General features: G+C 40.3%; 1 protein-coding gene across 2 annotated transcripts in view; it reads right to left on the reverse strand.

Annotated features, from left to right (window-relative positions):
• bbs9 (Bardet-Biedl syndrome 9) overlaps nucleotides 1-24,883 on the reverse strand; it is a 122,378-nt gene extending 97,495 nt beyond the window's left edge. For both annotated transcript variants that reach the window (XM_053486987.1, XM_053486986.1), the window contains exons 1-12: nucleotides 24,772-24,883; nucleotides 24,385-24,535; nucleotides 22,963-23,027; nucleotides 22,710-22,823; nucleotides 20,580-20,754; nucleotides 15,982-16,066; nucleotides 15,716-15,899; nucleotides 11,981-12,110; nucleotides 5,806-5,987; nucleotides 4,555-4,631; nucleotides 2,760-2,813; nucleotides 2,287-2,389 (exon numbers count right to left, since the gene is read on the reverse strand). In XM_053486987.1, coding sequence (XP_053342962.1) covers nucleotides 2,287-2,389; nucleotides 2,760-2,813; nucleotides 4,555-4,631; nucleotides 5,806-5,987; nucleotides 11,981-12,110; nucleotides 15,716-15,899; nucleotides 15,982-16,066; nucleotides 20,580-20,754; nucleotides 22,710-22,823; nucleotides 22,963-23,027; nucleotides 24,385-24,535; nucleotides 24,772-24,883 — 1,432 coding nt within the window. The remainder of the gene's footprint in view (nucleotides 1-2,286; nucleotides 2,390-2,759; nucleotides 2,814-4,554; nucleotides 4,632-5,805; nucleotides 5,988-11,980; nucleotides 12,111-15,715; nucleotides 15,900-15,981; nucleotides 16,067-20,579; nucleotides 20,755-22,709; nucleotides 22,824-22,962; nucleotides 23,028-24,384; nucleotides 24,536-24,771) is intronic.

A 24,883-nucleotide genomic window follows, 5' to 3' on the forward strand; every position in this document is an offset into this window, starting at 1 on the left:
CATTTATGTCTTTTCATGTGTAATCTAAATCGACCGAGTTTCATCTGATTTAATAGATATTAAAAGATTTTAATTTAAAAGAGTTAGAAACCACAGACATAAAAGGGCATAAAATTGTAAAACTGTATTTAGCCACCAATCCAGTAGAAACCAATATCATATAATGTTGTCACGTCAAACTACATTTTGTGAAATTACATTTTTATTGCAGGCTTCAACCGAAAATAATAATATCATTGATTACATTAAAGCTGATGAGCTTATTTTTAGCTTTCACCTTTTAACTCTTCCTAAAAACTCTTTACCGGGGTACATAAAGCAGTAAAAAAAAAATCCTAATTATTATTACATTGTACACATATGTACAAATGTGTTTCTTTTTATCTGATAAAAATCTAAATATGTGTATGCATATTAACAAAAAAAGAAGCATGGATTGGGAGAAGTACTATGAAAAATGAAGTATTATAAAAAATCCTATTTGAAAATTCACTTTATCACCCGGGTGAGACATTTTTTTGCACCAATACCATGCTTTGGCCATGTGGAAATACATCAATCACTTCTGAGCAGTCAGTATTGAGAAATCAACAAGGCTGTGGAATAAAAAAAAAATATATGAGGGAGAGTCAAAAATTATCCGCACTCTGGTTATATGAAAACTTACTGTCTTATTAGTGCTTATCCGTTTAAGGCTACTGTCACCCCAGTCACTGCTTTGCAGGTGTGAACATGTTAGATTAGTTCACGTGCAACTGTGGTGCGAGTGAAAATGGATGCACTGCTTGTCATTTGATCGAAAGACGAGCAGCATGAGATGACTGGCTGTTTTGTGGTCTAAGGGTGTACGGGATGCCGTTATTCATCAAAGCCTTTGTGTATAGGGAAAGTATAGAGAAAGCGTTTGAATATTCAATTTCAATTCAATTCAATTTTATTTGTATAGCGCTTTTAACAATTGGCATTGTCCCAAAGCAGCTTTCCACAATCAAAAGAATTATTTAAGTTTCTATGAAATTTGAATGTGTATGAATCAAAATGGTCAGATAGTCCTTGATGAGCAAGCTGAGGGCAACAGTGGCAAGGAAAAACTCCCTGAGATGGATATCTGCAAACCAAATGTGTACTTAGGAAGGTAAAAGTTTGTTAAAGAGAAATATTACTGTTGATGAGACACGGATTCATCACTACGAGCCTGAGAGTAAACGGCCAGAGTCTGGAACGGAAACATCCTCAATCGAGGAAAAATTGAAAAGTCGGCCATCAGCTGGAAAATTCATCAATGCTTACAGTTTTTCTGTGATTCTTGCGGGACCATAAGTATTGGAACAGAGTCAGGAAAAAGGTTAAACCATCAAGAGTGCTCGTTACAGTGAGACGCTTATTAAAGAGCTGAAGCCTAAACTACGGATTAAACACACAGGATCCAAGGGGGTTGTGATCTTGCAAGACAACGCACGTCTGCGCACTTCTTCCCTCACTGTTGACACTCTGCAAAAACTTGATTATGAGGTGCTCTTGATTTTGAGAAGATTATGTTAAAATAAATTCCACAGCGCAGATAATGTTTGACTCACCCTAATAAACAACAAATGTCTAAACAGTGGCCTACTAAATATTTCGAATGATGCGTAAGGTAATAAGATGAGTTGATAACTTGAAACCCAGATCCCATGCTCCTCTGACATCATCACTCGTGATCATAAGGCCAAGGAAACATCGGCCTTTGACCTGCACTTTTGATCAAAGCATTCAGGCAGACTTCCTGTCACTCCTCATGTGCGTGTGTGTGAGTGTGTATGTGTGTGTGTGTTAGTTTGGTTGTTTTCGATGCCTGACTAAAGTCCTTACTTGCGCACACAATGAGAGGATGTAACCTGTTAATCTGTCTCCTAGCTGCTAGCCTTTGATCTGTCAGATCTATTACAGTGTTGATAATAAGCAAGCCTCCCTCCGGACACTCACCGGGGAGGAGATAAAGAGCGAGGGATGACGTTTATCCAGAGCAGGCATCACGTAACAGCCTTTTGCTCCCTCTCCACCGTGTCCACCTCGGTCACAACACTAGCACTGACGTGCTCACGTGTTTTACTTGGATCTAGATTTTTTTTTTTCCCCTCAAAGCTTTGAGGCCTGGCTGTCAATCACAGTCATTTCCTTTTAAAAACCTAGCGGATGTTTTAACTGCTTGACGCCGGTTTAGCGAAACCGGTCATACATCATACGCGTCACTGAAATGTCAAAAAAAAAGTGACGGGAACGGAAGGAAGAGACGGCTGAACGTACCTAAGGAGTCTAAAATGAACTGGTCCTGAGTGACAGCCAGAGGTGGCTGCACACACACACTTATCTTCGCACTCTGGGCGGGAAAGCGGCTGCTCACTTTAATCTGGGGGGAAAAAAAATACAAAATTATATTATTTGGAAAATAATCAACAGTGAAAAACTGATACGTAAAAAAAAAATTGATGTTTTCTCATCACTTTATTAATGATTAGAAAATTTTTAATTCATTTATGTGGAACATCTGCCATACAAGCCTGTGCACGCCTTGTTACTACGGAAACAATATCCACGCAGCTGTCAAAACAGTTGCCTCAATTTCAGAGCTGCCATCATGGAAAATTAATCAACACTTTCAGAGGAATCAGAATCTTAAAATTAAGGTGACTCATCTGAAAAATTTTTAAATATCTTATTAGAAATAATGTAGAAGAAAGTCCAACAGCTGCATGGATGTGCAAGTGTAATGTTTGTACCTTGACTGTAACAGAAGGGACAGCAATGCCGTTAATCTCCGGGATAAGGGCTTGCTGTGGATAAAGAAAGATTAGCGTGAGAAAACTAACAGCACATGGAGCAAGTGAACTGATTAAATGCAGCTCAAAGTTTGTAGAGTCAAGATATGCTATGGAAACAAAGGCCTGGGTTTGACCTGTGTGTGAAAGCACTGGGAATCTTCAGGCCTGATACAATATCATCACGATACCTAGTTGGCGATTTGATTTGTATTTAAATTTTGTAACTACAGTATCACGGTTTTATTTACATTAAGCTTTGTTCAGATTTTTCTTTCACAATTCTAAACAATTTGCATGAACAGTTTATAGATTAGACAGGAACGGCAACATTTTACCACCTAAAATGCAAACACATATAAACTTAAAATGATTTTTTTTTTAATCTATTTCAAAGTCAGGCTGTCGAAACATGAATTTTTATATAAAATAATGATTTTATGCAGCTGAATTAATCCAGTACATGTCCATGCATTTTTCTATTACAAGCCTAATAGTTAGTCTGTATACAACCTTTATCACAGAGATACTTCTGCCTACTGCCTACTCTTGGGGTTGAGATATGATGATCAGGAGATGAGTGATGGTTTTGCAAATTCTCATTCTCAACATACTCGGAGGAAACTGCTATCTGCTCTCTTCCTCATACATACGTGGTCTTTTCATGTGTAAGAAGTTGTTGTTCCCTGATATTGGCACCTCCCTATTGGCATGACTTGTCATGTAGGAAGCCGAACCTTCGGCCAGTCTGAGGTCCTGATGGCTGTGGAACAGATTTTTCCATTAAGGATATCTCTGTACTTTGCTTCATTCAGGTTTCTATCAACACTGAACGTTCTCCCTGTACCTGCTGCTGAAAACCTCCCCCACAGCATGATGCCGCCGCCACCGTGCTTCACTGTTGGAATGGTATTGGGTAGGTGTTGAGCGGTGCCTGGTTTCCTTAGAATTGAGGCCAAACAGTCCAATAATAACTTAATCAGACCAGAGAACTTGTTTAGTAAAGTCGCAAGTGCATCAGGTGCAAACTCCTATATAAAGGCCTAAATCGGTGGAGGGCTGACATGATGGTTGTCCCCCTGGATCTTTGAATCTCCGAAGCTCAGACAAAGTGACCATCAGGTACTTGATCACTTCTCTTACTGAGGCCCTTCCTCACCCAATTGGTCGGTTTGGCCAGACGACAAGCTCATAGAAGGTCCTAGTTTTTTCCAACTTCTTTTGTTTGAGAACTATGTGCTCTTGGGAACCTTTGGTGCAACAGAATTTTATTTGTAGCCTTCCCCAGATCTGTGCCTTGCAATAATCCTGTCTCTGAGCTCTGCAGGCAGTTCCTTGGAACTCATTCTTATTGGACTTTCGCTTCAAAACGGAATGCTTTGTCAGCTGCAAGACCTTATACAAAGGGGTGTGTGCCTTTAAAAATCATGTCAAGAAATTTAATTTCCCACAGACAGACTCCAATCAAGGTGTAGAGACATCTCAGCAATGATCAAGAGGAAGTGGAGGCACCTGGGCTGAATTTCAAGTGTTGTTTTGGAAGGTCTGAATACCTACAGTTAATCCATTAGATATGTTTTTTTGTTATTGATAAATTTACAAACATTTCTAAAAAAAAAAAAAGTGTCAAGCTGCAACATAAAATTTAAAAAAGTGAAGGTCTGAATAATTTCCGTATGTAAAAATATTAATGATCATAAAAGAGCTCTTGTGTCTGTGTCCATATCATGTTAATTTATATATTTGTGACAGGTACCGAGACATCATCCAGGTTGGTGGAGACAACAGCCGTCACCGTCAGGTCGTCCTCTGCTTCAGCTTTGGGGATGATGTCTAAGAAAAACAGGGGATAAAGAAAAAAGAAAACACTGATGTGTTTTACATTTTTGAGGAGATTTACTCAGACGTAACTGTGCATCAACCAATCAGAGATGCTTTAATGTGGATCAGTGAAGCAGATATCTGTCTGGAAGCTCATGCTTGACGCCAGTCAGGAACTCAGGAACTGAAACCGCTCTCGCTTTTTGCATTAAGGCGTCTTTTTCGTTTTTGACTACACTGTGCTGAATGAAGACAGCGCTGTGCTTCGACATTCAAAACAGAGCACCGAACATCTCAAAGCATGCAGAAGTCATTACAAGGTACTCGGAAAAAAAAACGAAAAAAAATAAAAAAAAGTCCCATGAGTCAGCTCATCCTTAGAATCTGTAACCTTCAACTTTTTCAGGTCATTAGAAATGCAGAGAAGCCTTGGGCAAACACAGATATCACAAGAAAAGATTACAGAAAACAAAGACTACACGCTGGCAAGGTTTCTAACCGCTGTCACAGATTTAAAAACCTTGACGATGTGCAGACTCGATGAGTAAGGCCAGGCTGCTGAAAACGCCTTCGGTTAAGAAGACTTTCCAGAATGCGTTAACAGAGAGATCTGACATCCTCGGCTTCTGCATCATCAGATGTTTATCTTCTGAAAGGCACCAGGCACTACCACGTACACGCCCAGCCCCAAACCCTGCAGCCCAGATTTACGCTGCTGCATAACATGGCGAATGTCCGCTCCTGCCTCGTAAAAAGCAGCAGAGAGAACTTTTCCCCCTCCCTTCCTCAAAAGGACATAAAGGCTCTGTTCTGCAAAACAAAAGGCTTCCAGTCTCCTGCACCACCAAGGGTTAAATCAGGTCAGGAAGAGGCCTTGGATCTGCCACCGATGTGTGCTTTGTTATTAGGGAAAACATCGACGGGTTAATGCTCGCTCAGGTTTCATGATTGGTGTTAGTCTGGCGAAGGACAAAAAGCTACTCTTAATCCCAACACCGACAAAACAAGTTCAACACACACCAGTGGGAAAACATTTGCCTAGATTTTCACACCTGTTAGATTGTTTTAAAAAAGTGTCCAGAATGTCTTTTCTCATTATTTGGTTTTCCTGAAGAGTTCAGACCAGTGGCAGTAGAACACCGCTCATTCTACTTGTTTTCTTGTAAAAGATGTAGAATTGCCCTACCTTGGCTCCTGGTGGCTTCACGGATGACCTTCTGAAGAGCCTTCATCTCGGCGTCCACTTCGTCGTAGTTGACCTCCCGGGAATCAACCTTGGGCGCGGTGAGGAATGAGGGATCCGTGCCCATATAAGAGCACTGCAGATGACCTTCAGAGCTCAGGGTCACCACCAAGCCCTTGAGTTCCCTAAGATGCACATTGGGGAACATTTGATTTGAAAGCATGAAGTGGAAGTTAAAGCTCTCTATTCTAGCAGAATTTCCAGCAAAGAAATCCATCGATACTAGAAGAGGTGCCGATCTACGGTCCGGTATGGCAAATTGTAACAAATGGAACTGATTTTGTGAATTCATTTTATTTCGACAGTTTTGAAACAGGCGGCACTGTGGTGTAGGGGTCAGCACTGTCGCCCTGCACCTCCAGGGTCCTGGTTCGATTTCCGTCTCTGTGTGCCTGGAGTTTGTATGTTCTCCCTGTGCTTGGTGGGTTTTCTCCAGGGTTTTTTTTTTCATATTTGTCACACTTACACAAAGATAACCCGAGAAAATACACAATGAAGTATAAAATTAAAATCTGTCTGATGATCTGTGTGTGACAACAGCTGAGTTAATTTTTACTTGCCACACCCAGGCCTGATTACTGCCAGTCTTAGTGAATCAAGAAATCACTTAAATAGAACCAGAGAATGAGAATAAAATATCTCATAGAGGTTATTTACTTTTTCACAGCACTATACATATGGTTTGGTCAAAGTAACGCATATTTAAAAGTAAACCAAAAGACAAAATAACAGTTCCTTAAGGCAACATCTGTGACATTCAGTTTTCATATCATACAACTGTGTTTAGTATCTACATCAACTTTTTTTTAAAGACATTTTTTAACTAGCATTTTTGGAAATGATATTGGTAAGGAGAGGCAGAACAAAACAAGATGCTGCAGGCCTTGAGACTTGGACATTGGAAGAAGTGTGAGGTTCTTTCAGGACATATCTGCCTTTTTCAGCATGTGCAAGCGTGTCAGGTTGTTCTGAGATTCAGATCTAGGAGCTGTGCGAGTAGACAATGTGATAACCGACATGTATCTGGGCAGGTCTGAGATCAGCAGGAATGCTAACTGGAAGCAGATGTGTTCCGTGGGCAGTTAGGTTATAAGAAGCAATAACTCTGGTTGAGCGAGATCCAGCACAGCGGCTGCACCTGCAAAGGGAGGTGCAAATCTGACTTTTTTGTTAATAAAACACCGCAGCCCGTGCCAGATTTCTGCATCCTGTGTTTCCTGCCAAATAGCACAGGACTTTTTTACCAACAGCAAGGCCAGCTATGCCCAAGTCCTAACCTCTGACGGTCATGGCTGACCTGATGCTCTTTCTGAGTATCTCCCAGATGACTTGGCTGATATTTTCAACCATGACTTTAGTCTGTTTTTGCCAAGTAAATACAGTTCCCCGGAGCGTTTGTGAGGATTTTATGAAACCGAGTTTTCACGGTACATGAAACAATCAGCGTCTTGGAGCGATTTGAGGATAAAAACATAACAGGAAAGGAATCCGACAGCCAGCATATGTTAAAAACACGAGATGACCCCAAGGCCCCTGGCGTCTTGTTCTATAGGAGATTGTCTAGCCTTTTCCTGAGCAGAATTACGAATGAAAACAAACAAGCACGCCCATGGTGAAGTTCATTGCTTCTCCTTCGACCTGATCGTCCTCACCCACATTCCCAAGGAGGATTTTTGGGGGCGAGCAGTGACAATAAACATGGATGTACAGAGCAACATTTAGCCAGCATTACCAATATTCATTTCCATTAACCACCACAACACTTACTTCAACAATTAAGGTCATTTAGATCATCTTCTCTATTTCAGCCTTATATTTATCAATCATAGAGCATGTGGGTAGTACAAGAGCAGTAGTATGGGCATGTGTGTAGTATAAGGGCATTAGGATGGGATTTCTGGGGAACTCTGGGACAATAAACATGTTCATACACAATAGCATTTCCTAGCGTATGTATCTTACAAACCTATGAAATTACAAAACCAGAAAAAGTTTCTGTTTTAAACATCATATTTCCATAAATAAACTAACTGTTTTTCAAATCCTCCCTTACCCCACCTCAGTTTTTCTAGTATAAGCTCTTGATCCTCCATAAGCAAGAGGTAACAAAAACAAGATAAGAAGATTGGAAGCAAGGAAAATGATGAAGACAGAAAAGGAAGGTAGCAATGAATGGAGAAATTGAAATGAAAAAAGGAGGGAAGGAAGGCAAAAAAGAAAAGAAGGAGAGAAAGGAAGGAAGGAAAGATGGAAAAGAAACAAATTGAAGAAATAGAAGAAAAAAATGGAAGGAAATAACTGAGGGTAAAAGTAGGGAGTAAGGAAGGAAGGGGCAAAAATTAAGAATGTAAAGAAGAAGAAAAGAATGGAAACGGAAAAATTAAGGAAGTAAGGAAGGACTGTAGCTAAATAGAAAGCAAGTGCGAAAAAAGGAAACAAAGAAGGAAGGAAGGAAGCTTAGAATAAGCATGAAATAAGATGGAGGAAGCAAGCATGCAAGAACCAAATCGTTCATCTTAAATCATTAGTCACTTCGTTAGTCATTTTTCTGTTTTTCACAGAAGAAGGGGAGTAAGGAAGGAATTAGTAAACACTTCTATATTTTTGTCCTGCTGAAAGCCTACACAAAAGCCTTAAACAACCAGAAGGACGTTTTTTGCTGTACTGTAACAGTAGTTCTGCTTCCTCGCTCCATACTGTACTGCACTGTACTGCAGGAGTGTAGAGCTAAAAAGAACATCTATAGTAAGACTTTCTCCATTGTCAGAGCTAATGTCACGATCTGACCTGAGAGTCTGTTATAGATTTTGTTAAACTACAGTAAGTCCACAGTGTAAATCTGCCTTTGGTTATCACGTTCCTCCTGGTCTGATGAGATGATTTAAGCCCAGCTTGTACTGTAATATGCTACTTATTCAATTTTTTGATTAGTGTCGACGGTACACAAAAGCATGTACAGAGCCTGATATTCCTGTCCCCTTTTCCTGCTCTGGTCTTTTTCAAAAACTGTATCTCCCATGATCCTCTGGTTCTCGATGACTCTATTCATTGTCTGAATGAAAAAATTTGGTCGCGGTAGTTTAATCATCGGTTGAAAATAAAAACAGATTTGCACACAGCACTGACCCTCTTTGAAGTAATTCCTGATTAGCAGAGACGAGATTAGCTCTCTATGGAGAATTTTTTTTTTTTTTTTTTTTTTCAAACCAGCGCTCAGCTGGGCTGTAATTGCTGCATGCAGCGCCCTTCATCTAACTTTAGCTTGTATATGTGTGTAATGTAGGTACTAGGGTGTGCACGTGTGTGTGTGTGTGTCTATGTGTGTGTGTGTGTGTGTGCTGCTAGAGCACACGCTGGCTGTGTGGGATCTGTGTTTTGCTTTCCTGAACAGTGCGATTGCTGAGGGCAGGTTGGTGTAGGGGACTCTGCGAGCTGGGTGGTAAAACACTCCAGCTGTGGAGGTACAGTACAGGAAAGAAAAAAAGAAAAAGAAAAAAAAAAAAGCATACACCAACCGGTTCAGGACACACTCCAAACCCCAGGGCTCACACACAGTAGAACTAGATGTGTGGTAGCAATGGTAGCAACCAGTCGGAGATAAAACTGATAAAGCAACAGATTTTTTTTTTTTTATTTAAACAGGGATGTTTAAATCATCTGATTTCTAAGTAAGATGAGACGCTGTGAAGTTTCCTTTTTATATTATTAAAATCAAGGGAGATCAAACTCATGCGGGTCAAAGAAAGATGAGAGACGTTTTTATATCCGGTATGATTCAAGTGAAAACACTCGGCTTACTTTTTCTAGAACGATAAACGTATCTATAAATGGATAAAAAGCGTGTTGTGACACTTAGTCATAAAGAAAATATTATGGTGTAACAGTAATGAAGCTTAGCAAGAAAAAAAAGCAAAGGATGAAACGATGGATAAATGAAAGAGATCCAGAAATGGTGAAGGAAGAAAGGATGGAAGGAATAAAACGGTGTGCAGACGCAAGGAAAAATGGAAACAAGGAAGGACGCAAATTTAAAATAATAGAAGAATGGATGAAAGGAACTAAGAAATCAAGAAATGATAGAGCAAAGAAGGAAGAAAGGGAGCGAGGAAACAGGGGACCAAAAAGGAATAAGAAACAAAGGAAGAGAGTATAGAAGCGAGGAAAGATGGAAACAAGGAAGGAAACGTAGAGAGAAAGAAAGAGGGGATAATTAAGCTAGAAAGAATAGAAGAAATCAAGGATAAATCAAGCAAGCAAAAATGATGGAGAAACAAACGAGGAAGGAAAGAATCAAAAAAGAGTTAAGGATTAAACCGGAGCCAAGGAAGTAAGGAAAGAAGATATGGAGACGGGGGTAGAAAGGAAGGAAGATAAAGAGCAAGGGAATAAGGAGTGGGCTGAGGAATGAAGGAAGAGAGTTAAGAAGCAAGGAAAGATGAAAACAAGAAAGGAAGCAAAGAAAGGGACAGAGGAGGGAGGGGAAAAAAGAAGGGGTTTAGGAGCTCAAGAAGAGAAGAGAGTACAGAAACAATCAAGAAAACAAAAAAAAAAGGAAACGAAAAACAAAAATTATATGAGAAAGATAGAAGATAGATTAAAAGGTTCTTACTGTACAGAACAAATCAGGGAAGGAGACAAATAAGGCCAGACACGGTGAAAAGGAAGGAAGAATGGAAGAAACAAAGCACGATGGAAAGAGACGAGGGAAGAACTGAGGAGTGAGTGAGAAATAAGAGGAATAAACCATGTCCACAATGTTTATTAATTATTAGAGGTTTGTTTTTTTCCCTTAAATTCTTACTTAAAGCAAAGTGAAAAAAAAACGATGATGACGTTTCGGGTGATGAACAATGGCACTTGGGCAGTCATGTGATTCATCTCTTAAACTTCCTTAATGTGAGTTCCTGTAATAACGTGAGTGCATGATTTGAACTCTGGACAGGACTTCTGCAGAAATCATTAAGATCATCGTTAAGATCACATCAGTGTAAAGCAGACGAACCTGGCCACGTAATGCGTATACGTACACACTCGTACATAAAGTCCTGGCTTCTGTAAGCCCGCTCCAAACTAAATACACAAACAAAACCGCAGTTATTAGTCGCTGATGTTTGGATTACAATTGTTTAAAATTGCGGTGCGATTACAGCAGTTTCAGATGTGATATTTTGAGTTGCGGCCACTCCTTATCTGTTTGGATTGGCCACCAGATATGGGACATCTTGGAGCAATTTTCCTGCGTAGTGGATTAGGCAGCGATTCTGACCGGGGATGTGAAATAACTCCGAGCCAATGTGCGACTTAACAGTGCGTGTGTGTGTGTGTGTGTGTGAGCTGCGCCGGTTAATAATTCGTGGCCTCGATCCGAAAACAAACCCGAGTGCAAAGATACGAGAGTTAGATGGTAAAAGCGAGCATCATGCTTAGGAAATCCAGAAGTGATTATTCAGAAGGAAGCCGACCTGCTTTGATTTCCATGCTGTCTGTCTCTAAAGTGTGTGTGTGTGTGTGTGTGTGTGTGTGTGCGTGTGTGAGGGGAAGAGTTCGAGAGCTGTGTTCAGCTTAGAACAAAAAGCTTATTCAGATGGTGCTGACAGACAGGACAAAACCAGAGCAAGTGACCCAAAGAGCGACAGAGAGAAGAAGAAGAAACAGAATAAAAAGAAGAAGAAGAAGAAGAAGGAGAACCCTTCACTCATTCCAGGCTACAGGAGGATCTGTTACCTTATCAGATGAGAAGGAAGCAAACTCAATTTAGACAAAAGTTGCACAGAAAACAAAACTTAAAGACGGATGGATGGACGGATAGAATGAAAGATGGATGGATGGAAGATGTTATGATGCTTAGATTAAAGCAGAATTAAAATGAAGTTCTTCCATTTTGGAGGAACGGATGGACTGAAAGTGAGTAATGTACAGCCATACGTTCGACTGCGGTTTCAAATAAAGGTCCAGAATGTAATCCTGGCGCTGAGTGAACCGTAACCCGACCTGAAACTCTCAGCGTAAGCTTCGAAATAAATAATAACACATGACGGTTAAACTTTTCCATTTCCAGATGAAATGGGATATAAAACTAAAGCCGTGACCTCACCCGAGAAGAAGCGGGCGCACTTACGGGAAACTTGCGATGCGCACGGACACGGGCACGCCGGCCAGCTGAGCCGCCCACTTCAGCGTCGTGTCCTGATACACCAGCAGCATGTTGTTATGGTTGGCCAGCAGGACGTTGGTTGTACCTTCGGAAACTGTGGACACAGGGACACCGTGAGTGAGGCGCTATTGTAGGACAGGAACGCAAAGGTTTATTTTGTGTAAAAGAAAGAGAGAGAGAGAGAGAGAGAGAGAAGAAAGGAAGAAAGACCGAGAGGCCTCACATGGAGTGAATTGTCAGGGAGGTCAGGTAAATGACAGGCTCCTTCTCTGGCCCAAAAAGCCACTTCAAAACCGCCTGCTCTCATCTGTTTCTCACTTTCCAGAAAAGCCCTGGGATTAAGAACAACGCCTTTGACAGCTATTTAGGCCTTTCGGTCACCCGCTCTTACACTTGTACACACTAGAGGTGGGGGGTAAAAAGGAAAAAATAATGATGTATTGCAATTCTTTTGTGTGCCAAGTCTCCAAAATATTTTTTTAATTATTAGTTTTAAATGTATACAAGCTTGCATTTGAGTTAGTAAATTGTTGCCATTCCTCTAGAATTCTGCAAGTGGCACGTTCTAAACTATTGACGCAGCACAGCATCCTGTTATTTGCTACGTTTGTTTAGAATTGTAACAGAACAAATTTTGATCAAACAATTTGATACTTATAAAATCAAAATCTAATCAAATTAGGGCTGCAAGATATTAGGAAAATATGCAACATGCAATATTGTTGTTGAATATTGCGATAATGATATTTCTTGCGATACAGCATTTCCCTAGAGAAATGCATTTATTATTATTATTATTAGTTTATTTTTTAAAAATCATTTATATATGTAATGATCATACTAAAATAAACAGGCAATAGATATTCGTCTGGTGTAATTAAATCTAATTAAGGCTAAAAATAAACTATATGTCAATGAAGTTGCAAAGATTTAGACTTCAAAAACACTATGAATGACTTAAAACCCTCAGCAGATATTCTGGTTTCTGGTTTGCTGTTACCATATAGACCTGCCAACACAATATGAATTACTTCTAAACATTACTTTTTATTTACGTGTAACCATACACCTTAGCCGATTTTATTTATCGCAACTCTTTGCGATACAGATATTGCGAATACCATTATCGTGATAACAATAAAGCCCTAAATCAAATCAAATCTTTAAAAAGGGGGGAAAAAACAGGACATGGTTTTGCGAGATCTCACGAACATTTTGCAGCGTTACCGGTTTAGATCAGCAGGTGGCAGTAATGCACCTAAAAGATGGCTAACACTCACTCGTCCACTCACTCATAATCTATACCGCTTTATCCTGTATTCAGGGTCACGGGGGCCTGGAGCCTATCCCAGGAGACTTAGGGCACGAGGCGGGGTACACCCTGGACAGGGTGCCAATCCATCTCAGGGCACACACTACGATCACACACTACGATCAGTTTGGAAACGCCAATTAGCCTAACCTACATGTCTTTGGACTGTGGTAGGAAACTGGAGTACCCGGAGGAAACCCACCAAGCACGGGGAGAACATGAAAACCCGAACCCTGGAGGTGCAAGACGACAGTGCTAACCACTACACCACCGTGCCGCCTAGATGGCTAACAACCGCTAAAAAATAAAGAAGCAAAGAAGAGGCCAAATAATACTCGGATTAGAGTTACACGTGTTGTTAAACAGGCACGGAGAGAATTACTAAGTTTTACTTTCAGTTTGGCCTAAAATATAAATATAAAGTTTGTACTTGGAGCTTGGTCTTTCTGTATTTTGGCACTGGAAGATTGTTCTTAAGTGTGTCATGTGGTCTAGACTTTTTTTTTCCTTCCTATGTCCCTTTTTTCTTTCCCTCTCTGTTTTTTTTTTATTTGGCATCCCATGTCCCCCTTTTTTCCTTTCCCCAGGTTTTTTTGTTCTGTTTTGTTTTGTTTTGTTTTGGGTCCCATGTCCCTGGTGGTCACTGGTGCACTACCTTCTGCCTGCCAATGTGTGAATAGTTTAGAGTGTGCCACCTGCAGGAGTATAGTGGAACAGCAATTTTGGACCACCTGAAATGTAAAAATACGCAAAAAAAAATTTTTTATTAAAAACAAAAAAAACTATAACTGAATAGATTTCCCCCCATATCTACTGTGTCTGTAAAAAAAATCACTATGTTTTATGCAACCCAAGGTTACATATACTTAAGCACTCGAGAAACTGATTTTCAGCTATTTAAATCATGCATACAGATTTTTTTTATCACAACAAAACCTTAATGCTTAAGTGTAATTTTTGAATGAACAGCATTCATTAGCCTAGCTCCGAAGAATTTCTTATTTTGCATAAACAAAAGTGCTTTTAACTTAAGAGCTTGAATAATTTTATAAAGGTCTTGCAAAGGTCTTAAAAAGGATGCAGGATTACAGAAAAGGAAAATGAAAGACATAAATGGGGTTAAAGGAGGATGTGAAAAGGTAAGTGATTTTCTTTTTTTTTTTTTTTTTTACTTTTTTTTTTAATAATAGCCAAGGGGAAGCCTGTTCAATTTTCTAAGTCACTCGCGCTCCAGCCAAAACAATGACAATTTAAATGGCTTGGAACTTTTTATATAAAACAAGTGTGTGCTATATTACAAAGGCAGGAAATGATTTTCCACACCGGGTTCATTCATCCATTCATCCTGTCCGAGCTGCCAGAGCTGACTTACAACCCTCACTCTCTCTCTCTCTTGCGCGTGCTTTTTAAACGCTGCTACTTAACACTCCAGACTTTTCTTTAATGAGAAAAGATTTGTACTTAAGAACTTCACAGTTTCGAGTCTGGTTCCTCGTAATGTAATTTCCTAGACGCGGTCACGTCTGGCACGTTAATTAGGAAACCGGATGCATTTCTGTCCTCGCTCCTGCGTCGATCGCAGCGTCAGGTGGGTCTTGGCATTGTAGGCGAGTTTAAAGGAATTGAGGGATTATCTCACTTTTGTTTGGATCTGTTTAGATTGCGGTCACTGACTTTCTCTGGTGGAGTCGAACTTATGCGAAACGCGTACACTTTTTTATGATTTTCTGTGCCATAAAAAAAACTGAACCAATTTACAGAGTGATCATAACTATAATGAGGTTACATGTACTGTATAACATGACCTACGGTTTAAGAATAAAAACAGTGTGTGTCTGTTCGAGGTGTTTACCCCACTTGGCTGTCTCAAAGTGTTAAAATTGAGGCCGATGGATGAAACCGGAGTCTCGCTGCTGATATTTCCACGTTCGCGGCCCGACACAAAGACACAGAGCAGGCCTGTTTTTGGGGCCCGTCTCGCTCCCAAACCTAACACGCGCAGGAGTCTGCATGTTTTATCTGATAAACCCGAGATGTTGCGCAAATAAAAGCATCCTGGCACATTAAGGAAGCTCGCGCGGGGGCCGCTGTCATAAGCAATAAGCGCCGAGCGCAGTGGATTTCCTCTTGAGGAACAGTTAAGAATAACTGGCTCAGTGAGAAGCAAACGTAGCAGCAGCTTGCCATGAAACGGAGCCAACGTCTCCGGCCGTGACAAAAGTGTATTTTTAAGTAGCCAGATTTGTTTTCCAGGACATTTGGTCTTTGGCAGGAGGGAGGATTTCGGTCCGATTCTGAGAGCAGGAGGGGGGGGGGGGGGGTGAAATTGACCAGGATTGACTTTAACTTGGGGAAGCGGGCACAGACGGGCTGGATCGTACCGTTACCTGAGGCGTAGGGAAGGAAGCAGCTGGGGTTGTACTCGAGTTTCTTCATGAAGCGGATTTGGCCGTTGTCCCGGAGGCAGAACAGGTTCCTTTCCCCGAGCACAAAGATGGAGGAGGCTGAGGGAGAGACAGAGGGGACGCAGATATCCAGCGCCTGCTCTCCTAACACTAGCGTCCATTCAGCCTGAAACACACACACAAACCTATAACTCTCACTTTCTTACTTCCTGTCACTTTTGTATTATTTTTAATACAAACAGACTAACCGTAAGCCTCTTTCCAGAGCCTTTGCTTTGCTGTTCCGGGTTCTGTCTGGTATCTGCGTCCGTGGCGACCGCCAGGGTCTCGTACCTGCAACCGGGACAGAGCGCAATGGCTTTATGGCACTATTAATATTAGTACAGGCATGAGGTCATGAGAACTCACGTCCTTATGTGGGGACCTTGGAAATTTAAAACGTCACTGTCGCTTTTATTACAAAGTACTGCCTTTTTATAGACATGGGTTCGTTTCCGTACTTAATAAACGCCAAGAATGAAGGAAACCACTGGAGATGAGGTTTGCTGTCACAGTGTACAGTATAAACATTTCCTCTCTTTCCTCCAAAAGAAAAGGATGAGAAACAGTGGTGGTGTGGATAATGAAGTCCGAATCCATGTATACAACTTGCCCAGGAAATGCTCACCTACACACAACGTGTGTGTGTGTGTGTGTTTGTGTCAGAGGTTACGTTTGTGGTGATCCTGAATGCATGAATGTTTGGAAGAGCATGAGGTATAGGACTGTGTTTGTGTGCGAGTGGGTGGCTGAAAATGCAGAATAAGGCGTGGGATGATTTGTAGAATACGAGGCGATAAAAGAACTAGAAGCGTGCTTTCTAAACTATTCTCAATATCATTTTCAGGTAATGAATTTTATGAGAAGGTTGATATTTCTCAAACGAGGAAAAAAAAGACGAAAATAAAAATCCCAGAGCATTACCCAAATTGCTAAGTGCAACAATTCGATTGTTCCAGACTTATATTATGGATAACCTGAATTTTACCTGCCTACGCATTTTTATATCCATTTCCAGATTTGTGAAGTTGAACAACCATTTCTCATTTGTGTTTTAGGTTTCCCTTATGATCATAAATAACCTTTATAGTTATCTCATTTTCTTTTGTAAAGACGGTCGCGGAAATCGAACCTTGACCCTGGAGATGTAAGGCAACAGTGCTACCACTAAGCCACCATGCTGCCCACCTCATATTTACTTCCATTACCCATCCAAAAAAAAAAAAAAAAAAAAAAAAAAAACTAAGGAAGTCCCTGGAAACAAAACATGCAGTTTTTAAATAATAATTTCATTTATTAAAGGGGAAAAAGCTGTCCAAAAGCTGATTCTACTTTTTTTAATTGCCTAATTCACAGCCTCCTCTAAATCATAAAATGAACTGTGATTAAGCATATTTTCTTAAAAGCTGAGATAAATTTCTCCTGCCACACCAAGGCCTGAACACTGCCAGACCTGTTGAATCAAGAAATCATTTAATACAACCTGTCTGACAAAGTAAAGCACGCTAAAAAACCTCACAACATACCCAGATCTAAAGAAATTCAAGAACAGATGAGTAACAAAGTAACTGACATGTATCAGCCTGGAATGATTAAGCCGATTAAGGTTTTGAAGTGGCCTAGTCAAAGTCTGGACTTAAATCAGATTGAGATCCTTAAACGGGCCATTCATGCTCCAAAAACCCTTCAATTTGGCTGAATTAAAAGAATTCTGCAAAGAAGAGTGGGCCAAAATTTTTTTTTCACAGTGGCGAAGTGGTTAGCACCGTCACCTTGCACCTCTATGTTATGGGTTCGATTCCCGCCTCGGGGTCTGTGTGCATGTTCTCCACGTGCTTGGTGGGTTTTCTCCGGGTACTCCGGTTCCTCCCACAGTCCAAGGACATGCAGATTAGAGTCAGGCATGTTTTTCCGTTAATAAATGAAATCATCATTTAATAACTGCATTTTGCATTTTCTCTGTTTATTTTGTAATATCATTTACATTTTTTTTGCTGATCTGAATCATTTAAGTGTGACAAATATGCAAAAAGAAAGGGGCGAATACCTTTTCACAGCACTGCACCTAATTTGTACCTGGTTTACGATTGTATTAACTGGGTGTCAATAGCTTTGCCACACATATTAAAAACAAAATCACATTTAGTTTAAGTTAATTAATTATATTTATGATAAGGTCAGAAGTATCGAAAATCCTTAAAAAATGGTTAAACGATTTTAAACCCTACTTTTCCTAAGGGTGCCAATATTTCTGGAGCTCAGGGTATGTGTTATATTCACTCATCATCCACTCATCATCCAACAAGCAAAGGGTCTCGCCAGAGGAAACAACAAGAGTCTTTCATATGAAAGAAGATCCCGGACGGACCTGGCGCGGAAAACACATATATCAAACTCCTTCCTCTCGGCACGCAGGGAAACGACCGGACCGGCTGAATAAACGAAAAACCTGGGCGGCCTGAAATTCACACCGTCACACAGCGAGAGTCCAGTGGAGGGCAGTACCTTCACCGCGACGCCATCGAGACCTGTATTCCCCCCCAATCTCCCACAATTCTCATTCCACGATTCAGCATTTTAGGCAAACCTCGACATTCAGTACAACCTCAAACCTCGAAAAAAACTGTTTTCCTTAATTATACGTGGTTGCGCTCAGTCTGATCGGGTCTACGATGATCGCGCGTGCTATCATTTCACAAGAATCTGTCTGCACACATTTCCTGCATTCTCAAACCTCCAAATACATAACTTATATGGAAGAATAAATGGTGGCGATCTGCGAGTGGAAATTTCATTAGGACGTGAGAAACGGTCCTCGGCTTGCCGCTAACTGGACTCAGCTGTGGAAACAGCACCAGAGCCACGCAACGCCTACTCGACCAGCTGCGCCGTCCAACGGCTACTATTTTTTACTATTTCTGCCCACAATTCCCCATGTCCCTTTCCCCCCACATGCCGGAGACAGAGGATGTGGTCAGCAGGATGACAAGTGAGAATAAGAATGGCCTTCTCTGCTCATATATAACTTTGCATACGAAGGTGAGACAAATTTGATCGAGCCCGTTTCACGTGCTTATCCCCGCTCTCCTTTCCTGTCAAACACGCCAAAGAAAACGAGAGAATAATTCTACAAGAGCTTGGACCACATTCAAAGCAATAGCGGTAGTTCGTTTAAGTGACTTTTTTTTTGCCCTGAGTGACTTATTGCTAATTGCAGGGACAGCTCCCCTGGGGCAACTTTGGGGTAAGTGCCTCGCTAATGGCACTGGGAGAAATCAGCTAAAATTGAACCCTTGACCTTTTGAACCAGGGCCAAGTTCTCTAGTCGCACACCTCGTCTAGAAGAAGAAAAAAAAGAAAAAGGCTTCATCAGTCAAACTGTGTGGACAATTTTACAAGAGCATTTTAGGGCACTAAGAAAAGCTAAAACTAAACTAAAAAAAAGGTAGGTTTATTTAAAAGGTTATTTTATTAAATAAAAAATAACCAACATTTTAAAATCATACTATTATGGAGAAAAAGTGGTGATATAAATTTTTTTTTAAATATTTCATATAATTAATGAGTAATATTTATTATAAATAAGGTTAAGAACTGTGGCAAAATGTAGCATATTAAAACAATGTGTTCAAATATTAATGCTGAAATCTTTTCTTACATATTGTGAAATTTTTCTTATATTTAAAGGCAAAAAAAATTTTTTTAAATAATAATAATAATAATATACTACAACTAAATTTTTTAATGCTATTTTTACTTTTTTTTAATAGTAGGCCCATTATAGCACATAACATTTTTTTATTTTAAATGTTTTAATAACATTTTTAATTGAAGTTTTAATACAACAAACTCAAGATTGAATATTTTCTTAAAAGTTGCACTTAAAGTCATAACCAGCAGAGGGCTCCAAAATTTACAAAATACACAGCGAGCACAAATCATAATAAACCTGTTATCCTACCAAGACAGTAATCTAAATTGAAGAGGCAAAAAATTCCTAGCTAATGTGATGTAATAACTAGTTAGGTAACTTTCTATAAACTAAGTGTTTTAGCACAAACCAATAATGGATGTACAGCGATACCTCGGCATATGAATTTAATCTGTTCCGGAGGTGAGTTCTTAAGGCAAAATTTCGTATTGCGAAAACACATTTTCCCATAGTTAATTCTGTAAATGCAGATAATCCGTTTCAGCCACCCAAAAATATTACCAATATTACCATTTTCCGACATCATATTTTTGCATATAAAAGCAATAAAAAATATGAAAGACATGTAAATGAATGATAAGTGGCTCACGTTTCATTCATTCTGTCTTTATTAAATCTTGCACAAAATTAAAAAAAAAAATTTAAAGTGTAAACTCGCTTCACTTGGCTTTCCACTGACTTTCTATACTCCTGAAAGTATGCGCAGTTTTAAGGCCAAAACTTTTAAGGCCGTACATATGACGAGGTACCACTGTAAATTTCTGCATACCTGACGAGTGGGCAATAGTTGTTATACTATACTTTTCTTTAAAAGGGTGTGCATTTAAAAAAACAGTTTTTAGTTAACGTTGTTGTGTTTTAAGCTGTTGTGTCTTGTTTTTATATCGGACATCTCGTTCACGTTATCAATTTCTCTTAAAACGTGAGTACACAAGAAGGGTTTGAAAAATTGTTGTTGGTCATCACAGGCTTGCTGGACATCTAAGCTACTGAGAATTTCAAGACCTTATTGTCTATATTTTTTATCAGAATTTGAATTTCTCAATGTTTTGTAAACTAAGAGATAATCAGAATCTCTGTTGTTGTTGATCTGACCTGTAGCACTCCACCTGGCGGGAGGAGGAGACCGTGATGAAGGCGTCGGTCCGGGGGCAGTAACACAGGGGCCCTGGGAGTAAAAATCCAGGCAGGAAACGCCCGAATGCATAACTCTCCTGTTCGAAGAACATCAGCATTCCGTCCATGGACTGGATACAGATGAAATGATGTCCTGTGCAAACAAATTAAAAAAAAAAAAAGGAAGAAAGAAAGAAAGAAAAAAAAAGGAGAAATAAAGCAGAAATCTTGCTGAGAGACAAAACACACCAGAAACAAACACCACAACTATTCAGACAAACCTCATTCCCTTCACTGAAAATAAACCGATCATTTAGGGATTGAGGAGTGTTATTTCGTTCTGGGCTGACATTGGCTCATGCTTTAAGCATTTCAGATGTTTTCCTCATGTTCATGCTGATGTGTGTACGGAGGTTTTCGTCTGTGTCACACTACACTCAGACCCGCTCCTTATGACACAGAGAATAAAGCTTGCAATGCACTGTAAAAAAAATACAGCCTCTACTAATTAGGTCTCACTGCTCCATTAAAAAAGATTGCACGCTCGTCAATGAGAGGTCAACGAGAACCACCAACAAAGACAGTCCTACTCCTACTCGTATGGAAACCTAATGAGAGCATGTATGTGTGTGTGTGGTTGAAAGAGTGAGTAGGTGTGAGTGAGTGTTAATGATTTCAGGAAGGTTCAGCACAGAGTAATGAGTGCTACTTGTGTAATTAGTGGACCAGACAGGGCTTGGGTCAGCACCCGGCCACCATGCGCTGCACACAGTACATTCCTTTCAGCTTCTACTCTTGTCTCCTTCCCTTCTTCTGGACCTCCTCCTGCTCCGGGGTCGTCATTAATATGGACATATATATGACTAATTAGGCCATTTTATTTTCCACAGGAGGTTCTGGACTGTAATTCAGCATTGTGATTACTTCAGCAGTTCTCGCGCGCACACACACACACACACACACACAGAAACCACATTTAAAGTGCCACTATTCCACGTTTCCCCCAAGGGTATCTTGTTTAAAGCTTAACGTATGCATGGGTTAAAAAGACAGACTCTGCTGCCACCATGTGGAAAATCACAAAATTGCATGAGGAAAAACATACAGTAAGCCTATTAAACACTGACATGGAAGGGTGATCTATTTATAGAAGCTTTATTATAATCCAGTCTGATTTATTATAATCCAGTCTGAGAACGACGAAGGAGCCGGCACCCTTATGCACAAACATAAATAATCCTTTACCATGGAAGCAGTGCCAGTACTGTGTGAGATTGGTTCCCATATCAAGATCACATAAATTTCCTTGGGTTAAAACTAGCGTGAACAGGGTTAATTTAGCGGGCAGTGCTAAAGCTCTTAAGGAGTTACTGATCATAAGGTCAGTGGTTTAAGCCCTATCTGGCTACTAAGGAGTAACACACTAGGGATTATTCTGTGTTAAGTGTTAATGATTTCAGCAAGGTTTCAACAGTGTGGTGTGATGTGACTTAATGCGAGGTGAGACTGACCCAGAAATCTTATTATTTTTAGATTGCATGACTATATGACTGTATTTAATACACTGTGGCCTCAGGGTTGGAGGTTCGAATCTCATCCCTGGTCTGTGTGTATGGATTTTGCATGGTCTCCCAGTGCATGGTGGGTTTCCTAGAGGCACTTCCTCTTTCCTTCACCTCCATTTCCAAATTTGGTATGAGTAGGTGTGTGAGAATGTGTGTGTGTGTATTAGTTGGCACCCCATAAGCAAAGACAGATTCCTTGTTGGAAGTTTCCTGGGACGGGCTCAAGCCTCCCCTCTACTCTACACAGAGTTATCGATATAGACGATGGATTGATTTACTTAAATACTGCTAGTAACAGAATATACAGTACAGTTATATGATAGAAAATATTTTATGCTGAGTGCTAAATGATAAAAGTCTTATTGCTGCACTATACACAGTGCACCACATAAACAGACTTTATAGCAAATAATGAACAGGTAAATAAGGAAGCAATTTAATTTAATTTAATTTAATTTAATTTAATCAAATAGATTTGGCTGAAGTGCAAAAACTGTGTACTTTCCACATGGAATGCTGAACACACAAACGGAGTCATGCTTACCGGTGACCCCTCCGAAGGGGCCGTAGGTCATGTTGCAGGCCGTCCTCTGCAGGTTGTGCTCGTAAACCAGTCGGAGCTGGTATTGATCTCCGTGTTCCACGTTTCCAGCAGTGCCTAAAACCAGCAGAGAGCAAGAACATGATATTAATGACATAATAAACGTTAGTAGTGAGCTTTCTATTCCATTTGGTCAGACTGAGCTCATTCATTTTCTATAACACAACCCTACCTCTTCACTTGACGGGACACTAACCTGAGACGGCGTAGATGGACAGTTTTCTGGGATGCAACACTGCCAAATGAAGCAGCTCTGAGCACCTGGACACACACACACACACACACACACAGAACACGCCACACATTCGGTCATTCACAATCAGGAGACGTCCTCACCCTGCAAACATGACATTCCAGTGTTGTTCCAACATCACATGTGAGCAATCAGGAAATTAAGACGTCCCAGCTGTATAAGCACCGGGGACGGTCCACACACCCACGAGAGAACCGTGAGAGAACTGATTCTGAAGCCTCAACAATGTGCTGGATTTGAGTTTTTGGTCTTTCAACCCAGAGATATTGTTTGGGAAAACAAAACAAAAAAAAAGGGAATGTACAGATACTTTCACTACACTTTAACTCCTGTGTGTTAAACCAACAAGAAGAGATAAAAGCAGACCACATTTCAACAGAATGTCCTGAACAATAAAAATAAAAGACACATCTCTGAGATGCACAAAATAGTTTACAGAGAAATATAGATAGAGATATAACTACATGGTCATACTAATGCACTAAATGAAACTAAGGTATGTGGTGCAGCTGCACAGTAACAACTACAATTATTATTATTATTCTACTAAAAAGCTGAAATCAATATTATTTATCACCAAAAAAGATTAAAATCTCTATATAATCCCCCCACTACACTAATGCACTTATCCCAGTGTTTCATTAGTCCTTGGAAACCATGAAGGTAGAAAGTTTTCTCAGAACATCCGAACCATGATCGGACAGCCTGCTTCACAGCTGAAACGCTGGCCTCCCGGGAACACCTTTAATGGCTTAAACATGTGAAAATAGCTCGGAGCATGATCAGGACTGTACATGAGGATGTGGCGAGATCATGCATGTACGGCCTTCTTTAAAAACTTTGCACAGTTCAAATGTTTTTACTGTGGCTAAGATCTCATCACCATACTGTGCCTGACGTTGTCTGTAAATTGGTTCCAGGCCCTCATTCAGAAGAAACATCATCACAAAGTCCCAGTTGTCACAAGTCGAACGCTTCTTAATGTGGTTTAGGTTTATACTGCCTCTAATAATTAGGGCAATTTAGTCAGTTTAAAAAGGTATACAAAAAAAAGAAGAAGAAAGTCTTTAAATAAGCAATCTATCACTTGTGGTGAACAAATAATACACCACCTGATATTAAAGAATATCATCATATCTGTATTATAACATACAGAAACTCATTATCAAATTTTACAAAAAGTACCTGGCCTGCTGAGGCATCATATGAGGTCAAGTCTCAGATCTCGTGTTCACATTTTCACTTCTGTATCATAAACCAGATAACTGTGGGCACGAATTAAACTCTTCACGCTTTTCATTAGAACAAAGGAAGATTTTTCATCTCTTATGTGTCTCTGCTCATCCTGAGGCGGCGATGACTTACGAGACAAACTTGCCCACTTCCACCTGTATGATGGGGTCTCGCAGTTGGACCTCGAGGAGCTGGGCATCCACTCCGCTCTGCTCGGCCGGCCTGGGGGCGTGGGGGGCAAAGATCCGCAGCATGCCCATGTAGCTGCCCACCACCACCTTATCTGTAGAGAGTAGAGGTTTATACACAAACAGTTCCTGTTAGATTAGGAGTGTTACTCGTAATCATCCTGAGATCTGTTGACTTCTTGTTCTTGCAAATGAAAGGAACTAAATAACGACTGTAATTCGACTAACACTTTTCTAGATGAAAAAAAAACTTTCATTTCACATAGAAATACAAAATCAAAACATTTTAAAAGGTTCGTCTTAACGTGATATCTATATAGTCACCACTAACCGTAACCACTTCCGCTGTTGTCCACATCTCCGACGCAAAGGCAGCCCTGATCAAACTCCTCCCCGCCGCCCAGCACAGCCGACCACCACTCCCGAGCCTTAAACAGGGACAT

This window comes from Clarias gariepinus, chromosome 25 (genome assembly GCF_024256425.1).
Source record: "Clarias gariepinus isolate MV-2021 ecotype Netherlands chromosome 25, CGAR_prim_01v2, whole genome shotgun sequence".
NCBI lineage: Eukaryota > Metazoa > Chordata > Actinopteri > Siluriformes > Clariidae > Clarias > Clarias gariepinus.